Here is a 10,811-nt window from a genome sequence, read left to right as displayed (position 1 = left end):
GAGTGTTACAACCAAAACTGAGAAATTGCAAAATAATCCCAATAAATTGCTTCTCTCGGTTCCATGCAGGTTCAGTGTTTGTGGCCAGATCTCCATTAGCCGCCTCCCTGAGGGCATGAAGCAGCAGGGTCGCTACAAGGTCACCCTGACCCACCTGGGGCATGACAAGACCGCTGGCCGGACCATCGACTCTGACACCCAGGGAGCCTTCTGCTTTCAGGCCAAACCTGGAGAATACAGTGTTCATGTAAGACTGTAATATCATTTAGCTTTTTGTATTCATGTAAACATCTTGAACTAAATGCTGGTTTATTTCATTGGAGTGTTAAATAAACTGCAGAAACTGTGCAATTATTCTATTTACTTTAATGTCTGGTTAATATCCTAATCACTGGCTGCAATAGCTCATCACCTTGAGCGCATGCTGTATGTAGCCAAATGAAAACATGGCAACGTCTTTACCTGTTGTTGAGAAAGTACTTCTTTGTTTCCAGGTGTCTCTCCCTGAGGCAGACGTGAAAGCAGGTCTGGCTTTGCAGCCTCAAGCCCTGGGGGTCTCTCTGGTGGACCGGCCCCTCACAGACCTACTTTTCACCCAGTTCATGGCCTCTGTCTCTGGAAAGGTCTACTGTCTAGGTACAGTTGAAAATGAAAAGTTTTAGGCTATAAAAATTGCATTTTTTAAGTCATTGTTGTTCTTTTTTTGCCATAAATTGACCATAAGGCCTCTGTTTGACTTGTAGCTTCCTGTGATGACCTGTCAGTAACACTTCAACCAGTCAGTCGCCAAGGAGAGAGAAGGACCATGGCACTGTCTGGCAGCAGCGATATCCTCAGCTTCTCCTTTGACGACGTTCTACCTGGAAAATACAAAGGTCAGCAACACGAGTATGATTTGTAACAATGGCTTGCGTGTTACCTTAAGTTGAAGGCTGATTATTGTTTCTGTTGTTCCATCTTTTACACCCATCAGTGAGTATTTCTCATGAGGAGTGGTGTTGGAAGCATAAATCAATGGAGGTGGAGGTGCTGGACTCTGATGTCTTGGGGGTTGAGCTTCGTCAGATTGGCTACATCCTGCGCTGCTCACTGTCTCATGCCATTACTCTGGTCAGTAACCAGGAACTCACCCCAGTTCTATCTGCTGTGTTTTGTAGCAAAGAGTGAGGCATTCAAAGTAGGACTTGGGAATTAGATTCATATCATATTGTTATGAAAGCTTTTACAACAGTCAAATGATGTAATAATTGCCTTTACTGAATTATATCCACATAATACTGATTATTTATTGAAAAGGCCCCTTTTAAAAAAATATATTTTGTGAAACCATTAATGATTCCCTGCTATATCAACATTGAGGTATTTGGCCCTGAATATAATGATATTTAATGTGTCCTATATGGCCTTGCTTTAATTTATTGTAATACAAAATATGAGACAATTGATTTTTAACCTGAAGTGTGTTTCTATGCAGGAATTCTTTCAAGATGGCAGCAAACCTGAGAATGTTGGTGTCTACAACCTCTCGAAGGGAGTCAACCGTTTCTGCCTCTCCAAGCCTGGTGAGCTTCATTTCTCTGACCTCTCATCAGCTAAACATAGCATAAATTAGCATATCTATAAAAGTAAAAATTCAGTATACTATCCGTTCCCTTGTTAAATATAAAAGTGGAGCAAAGTAATTAATCACCTAAAAATGGCATCTCTAGGTGTTTACAAAGTCACCCCTCGCTCCTGCCACCAGTTTGAGCAGGACTTCTATGCCTATGATACGTGAGTATGAAGTAATAATACGCTGGGTGGGATACAAGTGGGTGGTACACTGTTCGTCAAGTGATGGTTTTTAACTTGTGTCCATCAGCTCATCCCCCAGCATCCTGACTCTTACTGCAGTGAGGCATCACATGACAGGGCTCATCACAACTGACAAGGTCCTCGATGTAACAGTTACCATCAAGTGAGCTTTCAACAGCCTTTTTTAAGACCAAATCCATTGTGGATAAGCTTATGAATGTCCATAAGGTCATGCTGTTTTCATCTTCTACCGGGTCAGATCATCCATTGAGAGCGAGCCGGCGCTGGTGCTTGGCCCCCTGCGTAGCTTGGAGGAGCAGAGGCAGGAGCAACAGCTGCAAGAGATCCAACTGCGCCGCCAGGAGCGAGAGCGCCGAGCAGCTGAAGAGGACAGCGGAGCCAGGGATGATAGCCCCTCTATCCAGGAGGACTGGCAAAGAACTGAGCTGACAGGCCCCTTCCATTATGAATTCTCCTACTGGGCAAGGTTAGAAATTCTTACTTTATTGGGTAAATGGACTCATTTTTATATAGCACTTTTCTACCTTGGTGACACTGAAAGCACTTTACAGTGTCATCTCATGCACCTGTTCTCACACACACACACACACACACACACACACACGCGGTGGAGGCTGCCATGCAAGGTGCCACCCTACTCAGGAGCAATTATTGTTCAGTGTCTTGCTCAAGGACACTTCGACGTGGTAACCAGGGGACATGAGGATCGAACCAGTGACACTTTGGTTGCGAGACGGCAACTCTACCTCGGAGCCATGCTGCCCATAATTATATATATATATATTATATTCATATTTGAATTATTAATAATAACACTCTTGTAAAGGTGTCACTTTGAAATGTGCATCTTGTACGTAATTAACATTCCTTTGTCCTATAATGTCACAAAACTGGAAGTATTGTTCAGGTATTAATCGATATGATATCCACAAAAAACTGTATAGTTAAAATTTCCTTTTTAACAATACAGGGCTGGAGAAAAGATAACCGTGACTCCCTCCTCGAAGGAACTGCTGTTCTACCCCCCTGAAGTCGAGGCAACTATCACTGGAGGTATGCCCCCTCACAAAATGCAACCTAACAAACTCGCCATCTTATGGGTCCACTGATGTAATGGTACCTGCTTCAGTTCTTGAAATTTCTACAGAAGTTGTGTTTATGGGGTGGATTGGGTCACCGTGAGATAACTTTGTGATTCGGTCCTATATAAATAAAGTCGACTTTACTCATTCATTTCCCACTGACTCATTGTATGTAGTTGTTGCATTGAAAAAAGGATTCATATCAAATAATAAAATCACTTAAAACCCACAGCCTGCTATACCACTTGTTAACCTGACTGTCTCCCTCAACAGAGTCCTGTCCAGGCCGTCTGGTGGAGATCACAGGGCGTGCAGGAATCTTTCTCGAGGGCAAGGTGTCACCAGAGCTCCAGGGTGTAGAAATCTCTATCACTGAGAGAGGAGTTGCTGCACCACTCATAACTGTGGCTACTAATGAGATGGGCGCATACAGGTAGGAGAAGAATCCCAACACTAAAAGTGATACTTCATCAAAGGGTGTAATTTATCCTTCTGGCACTCACAGTTGTGATCGACGGAGACATTTTCTCCCCTGCATCACTTTTGATTCAAGAATTCTGAAAATTCCATCGGCATGAAGATATGGATTATACCAGACTATTGCATTTGATTAGTTTGTAAATGTATGTTTTGCACAGTTTTGAGAAAATGTGTAGAAAAAGAATACAGGTTTGGCTTTACATGTGGCTAAGCAGCTTGTTGAAAATGCATGCAAAAGAGATTTGTGGCTCGCAGAGGATGACGCTAAGAACAAACCACAGTGATAGTCCACATTTTTACAACTGTCACACATTTATCTCTCGATAAGTTTGAAAAATGTGACCCATTAACATTAAAAATCATCTTTTTTTAAATTGGCTCAATATCTCATACAGACATTTGATCCTCAAGGTTTGGCTGGATTGTCATTTGATTTGTTGCTCATTTTCACATCTTAAGTTCTAAGTTGTGGTGACTGACCTCTAAATATTTTATCCATCAAAGTTTTTGTATTCAGTATGTTGACTTAAAGCAATCTACCTACAAATCTTGACCTTCGTAACAGTCATAGCTACAGTTTGTGATTGCTGCAAATATTAACATGGTAAGACAGTCAACCCCCTGGTAAATACCAGCACCGTGGTGCATTTTTCAGACTGAATCTGGAGTAGGGATGGGTATTGTTAGGATCTTTATGAATCCCATTCCTAACTTTTCCTTATTCTGGTGGCAAAACAACAAACAAACAAAAATGAGCATTCCATAGCCTGGACAAGAGTGGATTTTACTCCTCAGAGGGATGATGTCAGTTCTCTAAAAACATATCAAAGTACTTTCCCTTACCCCCTAATAAAATGATCTGCCATTAAATTTAACCTTGTGTTTTCTACGAAGACTTAAAATTTAATGATGCGGTAGGTATCAAGTATGCGTTGTGAAAACATTCATCCTTCCTAACCACCTTGTTTCCCCTCACTTTGGTGTAGTGTGGGTCCTCTCCACAGTGACCGCCAGTATGATATCAGCGCCAGTAAAGAGGGTTTTGTCCTGAGTCCCGTGGAGGGAACCCAGGGTGATTTTAAGGCATTCGCTCTGGCTGGTGTCACCTTCAAGGTACATGTGACTCAATTGCATATTTTTCCATCCCGCTAATCTGGCCACTTTTACATTAGTAACTGCACTATTGAGTCGATGCTTTCTTCCAGTGCACTTTACCATTAGAGTCCCAGTTTTACCGCTTTTGATAAATGATAAAAAGTTTGCCTCAGTTCCTATTGGATGTTTTTGTAAAATATAATATAAACAAACAAATTCAGCGATAAAACACAACTTGTGTGGGGGGTTGAAGAGACGACGGAATTGGTCCTTTACAGAGTGACCTGAACTAAGACCGAAATGAAATTTATATCCTGTGTTCCTTCTCTCCTCCTATCTGTACCATAGATAAAATCAGACGACGGTCTGCCACTGTCAGGAGTTCTTCTATCTCTGAGTGGAGGACAGTTTCGCTCCAACTTGTTGACTCAGGACACGGGCCTCCTCACCTTCAATAACCTGGTAAGCTTCTTTGTTAGAGCTAGCTTTTTTACATTAAGACTGTGCAAGGTTTGTCTGTTAAGCATACGTGTCTCTCTATTAAGCATAATTTTCTCTCCAGAGTCCTGGTCAGTACTACTTTAAGCCCATGATGAAGGAGTTCCGCTTTGAGCCGGCCTCTCAGATGATCACAGTTGAAGAGGGTCAAAACCTCAGTATTGATATAACAGGCATTAAAACTGCGTACAGGTATTGCAGCGATATTTCAGCATCTAGACTACAATGGATATTTAACCACTCGGTGGTGTATCAGAAATGTGCCATTACTTGTGAAATTCAGTGTCCTCTCCTTTTTCCTGTGCTCGTGTCCTCAGCTGCTACGGAGCGGTGCAGTCTCTGAGCGGGGATGCAGAGAGGGACGTGGCAGTGGAAGCCGTAGGCCAGGGACAGTGTAGCCTGTACAGCGAGGACACCGTCACAGACGAGGAGGGTCGCTTCCGACTCAGGGGTCTCTTGGTGAGAACGGAATGATCCATTACACATAAATATAAATAAATAAATACTTTGGATCCTATGAGCCCATAAAGGGACCCAAAGAATAAAATGAGTGCGTTTCTGGGGCTCAGCAGATGGTTTGTTGCGAGCAGCAGTTATTATTGTGCTAATATTTCCTTAGTGACTCAATATGGTCCGGGAGACCAGGTGAAGCTACGGCGTATCGCTGCCCTTCTTAGCCTATTTACTCAAAATCTTAAATAACTCTTTAATTTTTCTCGGCAGCCCAGTTGCAAGTACCTGATTCAGCTGCGGGCTGAAGGCAATGACCATATTGAGAGAGCTTTACCACAACACAGAGCTATAGAGGTAAGTGACTAATACTTCACATGAAGTCTACATGGCTTCATCCACATGGCTTCCTAGATGTGCAAACAATCATTGAGCTTAAAGAAAAGTTCATGAAAATTACACATTTTTGAACAAACTTCTTGTGAATTTAATTACAAAATGAGTACCCAGAGGAAACTCAAATTCACAGATTCACATAAACATTGATCGTCAAAAATGGAACACATCAGAGCTTCAGTAATGTTTGTGCCATAACGGAGTCACTCACTGTTATCGGTCTCAAGCTCTTTATGCTCAGGCATCTTCCCAGTGTTTCAGAAAATGAAATAAATATTTGACATTCATGTATGCCATAAAAGGCAAAGTAAAGAAGTAAGAAAGTGACATAATTTAGTAGCAGCTTGTAACTAATAACCATGAACATCTTCATCAGCAAACCGGACTTGAGGTTTAAAGTTGATTCTTGACAACTGCCTATGTGTCATAGCCTTAAGCTCCAGAAAAACTACTGTGAGATTTTTTTCTCTACCACTGCTGGTAAAGTTGATATGGAGAACATGAAACTTAATAAAATCATTCCTGAACTTCCACTTCAAACTTTTAACAAACTTCCAATGTCATCGAAATTAAGATTCCTTTGCTCTCCAGCAGCAGTAGCAACAGTCCTGTCATGAAGACTGGATATTTCTGTAATTGAATTGTTAAAATAAGTGTGGGAACCCTGTGATTATGGCTTATCGGCCGCCTCATCACATGGGGTCATTCTATACTCAGAACAAAAGCGCTGATAATCCCATTGCAACTTTAAAACCTCTCATTTTTTCTTGTCTGAAAAGTACGGACTCCCTAATCTGTCTTGCAAAGCTGGAAATTCCTTAATTCCACTTAATTCTCTGTTATTATCACGCCGTGTGACCTGCACAAAGCTTTATCTACAGTTCACATGACTTCCTCTAGGATTCTGAGACTGTATCTTTACATTAAAGGCTACGTTTACTGTCTTGTTTCAGGTCGGCAGCAGTGACATTGAAGGGGTCAACATCATTGCCTTCAGACAAATCAATCAGTTCGACCTGAGTGGGAATGTCATCACATCCCCTGAACATCTGCCAACACTATCAGTAGGACCATTCTCCATTATGTTGTCCCTGTATTATCAACCTCACATTAGTATTCCACGTGTGTTCTGATTCTCTCCCTCCACTGTTCAGGTGAAACTGTATAAGAGTGACAATCTGGACAACCCCATCAACAGCGTTTCACTGGGACAGTCCCTTTTCTTCCATTTCCCACCTCTGGACAGAGATGGAGAGGTATCCAAGTCTGTTGGATGTCATGAGGTTTGAACAATTTTCCCAGAATTTTCTGTTGCGTTGCAGTCACTTTTCTCTTCCCTCTTTCTTCTCCAGAACTATGTGCTGATGCTCTACTCCACGCTGTCCCGTTCCCAGTATGATTTCACTCTGCCCCAGGTCTCTTTCACCTCCGGCGGCTACCACAAGCATGTCACACTCACCTTCAACCCCACCGTAAGGAAAACTTACCTACTTCTGGTGTTTGACGATGTTTTCTGTGGGAGAATAGAAAACAAAGAACAGGATTGTGACTTAAAAAGCAACGACTTCACAATCAGGGTCTGAAATTAAATGCAGGTAAATGTTTGAACCCATAAAGAATTGATTAATATGTCATAGTCTCAACTAAACAAAGTGAGACTTCACTGAGTGTTGAGTTGCTGTTGCTCTTGAACTCATGAATGTTTTCTAAAGGCTGGGAAAGTTATTTAAACAACAAAGTTTATACTGATTTCTTATTTTCCTTTGTAAAAAAATTAATACAGCCATCATTTTTGATGATCGTATAACAAAGCATAACAGAGATTTCATACAGAATAATTTACCAGAACAAATTGCTGTCAGTATTTGTTTGTCAAATACTTATTATAAACACAAAAAGCAATTTGTTTATAATCTGCTTTGGCCATTGTTTTAAATCACCACAACAATGTGTTTGTGTGATGCGCAACACAAGAAAAGTTTGGGTGGTAGGAGTTTTTTAATCTCCCAGACATTTGGCTGGTGAAACAAAAATGTTCGACGAGGTAACAATGAGTGAGTCAGTGATTTCTCCAGATTTCATAGTGCTTTTTTGTTTGCTTTGCTACAGCGTAAAGTGCCTGACCAGGATGTTGCCCAGGGCTCCTATATAGCTCTGCCCCTCACTCTGCTGCTCCTGTTAGCAGCCTACAACCATGATAAGGTATCAAACAAGCATCTTCTGAGTGCTTCGGTTGCTCAGTTCCTCAGTCTTCATGATTACAATATTTTTTTTGCATTGATAGTCTCAATATTTCAAGGAAGAAACTGTACACCCAAAAAGCACTTGGTAAGTATCTTTTATTCATGTGTTTCTCAGGTCATCCCGTTACTGCTAGAGATGGTTAATCGTATCCAGGGTGTGAGGAGCATGGCTCAAGCCAGCGGAGACAGTGCTGCCCTGGACGAAGCCAAACGCCAGGCTAAGAGACAGAAGGCCAGGCGCACATGAGAGCATAGGTACAGCACAGACCACATTTTTGCACACTAAATGATACACTAGCAGCCCAGCCGCAGGCCCAGAGCATGACCCCCAAGAGTTGATTCTGACGCATTCACTTTTTTGTGTTTTGTTGATTTTTTTGGCCCAGTGTTTTCAGCTGATGCTGGCTAACTATTTAGTGTGCAATGATGGGGTTTGGAAAGTGACGCTTGACAAGAACCACTCGATTGAACCATTACCATCACCTCACCATCTCAAGTTTTGCAGGCTTTTGTCCTGTTTTTCGGTTGAATTTTTTTTTAAACTTTTTTTTTCCCAGAGCACTCACCCTGTTTGAGAAAATTGTGGACTTGGGATAGAATGAGCCATTTTTATACCTTTGTAATTTATCTAGGTCAACTTAAATGTTTAGCTGATTGTTTTGGAAGCACTTGAATGCTTTTGATATCTGTCCTCTGTCTCTCACCCAGCAGCACTGGGACGACTTCTGTATCACTTGAAATAATATGTCAGATACAGTATGAGTATGGGGATTTTTTTCCACTGCAGGAACTTAGGGGCTTGTTATAGCGTGGACCTCAACTTAGTGTAATTCTAAGACCTCTCAAGGATAGACCTGCGGATCAGTTTTTCAGGGTTTGGGGACGTTCTCAGAGGATTTATTGTGTAAGTGACAGGAAACAACAGGAGTGTTAAGAAATAACAGTCCAAAATCACCCCTCTCTCTGACATCCTTTGTAACATTGAAAAAGTTCTCTCAGTGTTACAAAGTGGTTTGACTCACTATGGAGGACAATTGGGGATGAACGTTTTTAAGTAGGGCTTTTGACAACGTGAGGGTGTAGGTGCGTTATCAGCTGTTCTTTCCAGCGTCCGAGCATCCATCTGATGTTCAGAAATGACTTTTATTAGGCAGAGGCTTCTGATATCAGGTATGGCGAGACGATACGCAGGGGTGTTTACAGGAGAGAGAGAAGTGGGAAGGGTAAGTAGGTACTGTACTTCTCAGCATCTCAGATACATTAGTCCAAGAAATGATTTTTGCAACAGGTTTGTTTTGTAATATCTGTATGAACCAAAATGACTAAGTGGACTGTTATGGCAGAAGAATAATTACTAGCCTGCATCTTAAAGGAAACAGAAAGCTGAAAAACCAATCAGGTACTGGTAAACATTTGAGTTCCTGTGGTGGAAAAATTGACCAGACTCAATGAAGATCAAATGGTATTTTGAATTTTTTAGGTTTCACTGGTTTAATATCAAATTGAATCAACTCCAAACTGAATTGAACCTTAAAATTCCATTCTGACCAGGATAATGTAATCGCTATCTGTGACCAAGAAACTGTGACCAAGACAAGCTAAGAACTGTCATGTCACCCAATGTACTGTAACGTACTCCACTGCTGATGGTATTTTACAAGAGATGATGGTGACAGACAGCATCCTGGAAATTTGGAGTTACATACTGTTTGAGGGGAAATGTATTGTTTTTTTGTTTCCTCATTTGGGTTGGGGTGGGACAAGTTAGGGATAACAATGGATATTTGATTAATTTATTAACGTGTTTAATCAGATGTGAATGTTAGCCAAATTCGTATGCAAGGAAACATCTCATCAGAAGTGTGGTTGTTGATTTGAATGAGATCCTGTTGGTGTGTGACAAGGTATTTAATGAGCAACATTAAAGTTAATACTGAAGTGAAAATCTCTACACAGGCTCTGTCTCCGCTACCTTGATAGAATTGCATATTCATGAGCTCTTTGTCTTAGCAGTGAGTGCTGTAATTTACTGTGAAACTTCAGACTCCAGTTATTTCTCTGTTTTGAATTCATCCGCCCGCAACTGTGGCTGACTTTCACCGACAAATGAAAAAAACAGACTACTTTCTGATTGAAATATATTCCAATGAGTTCACATTTAGGAGGAAGTGGATAGTTTTGATTGGGGTGAGGCGAGGATGGGTGAGGGTGGAGTTGTCATTTAGTTAGAGTCAAATCATTTTTGAGATCATGAAGGTGGACTGGAAGGAAATGAAATGTGTTTTATGATGTTGCCTCTAGGGGACAGTGTAATATTAGACATGAATGGAAGCTTCCCTCCTCTTTTGTACATGTTGAAATAAAAAAGTCCTACTGGGCTGAATTCATGAAAATTAACTTCCAAGAAAATTAAGTGTCCAACTGACTTGTGTCATTATTCCTTATCATCTTCTAAACAGAACATTGTATCAAAAGTTTTTTTTTTAAATTTCAGACTGAAGGGATTTGAGTCTTCTGGTAACTGTCTATAAGGGACTACTGTATATTTGCTGTCCATATGTTCTCATATGGAAACTACATTTAAATATGAAACTAATGAGCTTTGCCTCATTCTGCTGGAGAATGGAAGAGTCAGACAGCTGAGATCTTAATTATGGGTTTCTAGAAGAGGCCTCTAAAACACCCTCTACTATATTAGGTAATAGCTTATCAACAAAAGAACTTGTTTTGGCTTTGTAGCATCCAGGCGTTG

The 10,811-nt window shown here is 41.1% G+C and overlaps 1 protein-coding gene across 1 annotated transcript in view; it reads left to right on the top strand.

Annotated features, from left to right (window-relative positions):
- The window catches only part of nomo (nodal modulator), a 15,636-nt gene extending 5,100 nt beyond the window's left edge, over positions 1-10,536 (top strand). Inside the window, exons 12-31 of the mRNA XM_086210805.1 lie at positions 70-247; positions 495-636; positions 744-875; positions 974-1,110; positions 1,475-1,562; positions 1,710-1,773; positions 1,862-1,957; positions 2,054-2,281; positions 2,786-2,868; positions 3,171-3,330; positions 4,364-4,490; positions 4,821-4,934; positions 5,035-5,162; positions 5,288-5,429; positions 5,694-5,777; positions 6,770-6,880; positions 6,971-7,072; positions 7,169-7,288; positions 7,926-8,018; positions 8,175-10,536. Of these exons, the coding sequence (XP_086066931.1) occupies positions 70-247; positions 495-636; positions 744-875; positions 974-1,110; positions 1,475-1,562; positions 1,710-1,773; positions 1,862-1,957; positions 2,054-2,281; positions 2,786-2,868; positions 3,171-3,330; positions 4,364-4,490; positions 4,821-4,934; positions 5,035-5,162; positions 5,288-5,429; positions 5,694-5,777; positions 6,770-6,880; positions 6,971-7,072; positions 7,169-7,288; positions 7,926-8,018; positions 8,175-8,306 (2,461 nt within the window). The 3' untranslated portion in view covers positions 8,307-10,536. The remainder of the gene's footprint in view (positions 1-69; positions 248-494; positions 637-743; positions 876-973; positions 1,111-1,474; positions 1,563-1,709; positions 1,774-1,861; positions 1,958-2,053; positions 2,282-2,785; positions 2,869-3,170; positions 3,331-4,363; positions 4,491-4,820; positions 4,935-5,034; positions 5,163-5,287; positions 5,430-5,693; positions 5,778-6,769; positions 6,881-6,970; positions 7,073-7,168; positions 7,289-7,925; positions 8,019-8,174) is intronic.
- Positions 10,537-10,811: the final 275 nt, after the last annotated feature.

Source organism: Aulostomus chinensis, chromosome 8, assembly GCF_037954235.1.
Source record: "Aulostomus chinensis isolate RoL2024-O1b breed Wild chromosome 8, RoL_Achi_v1.0, whole genome shotgun sequence".
NCBI classification, from domain to species: Eukaryota; Metazoa; Chordata; class Actinopteri; order Syngnathiformes; family Aulostomidae; genus Aulostomus; species Aulostomus chinensis.
Note: the sequence above shows the minus strand (reverse complement) of the source record. Positions and strands in the feature narration are given on the sequence as shown.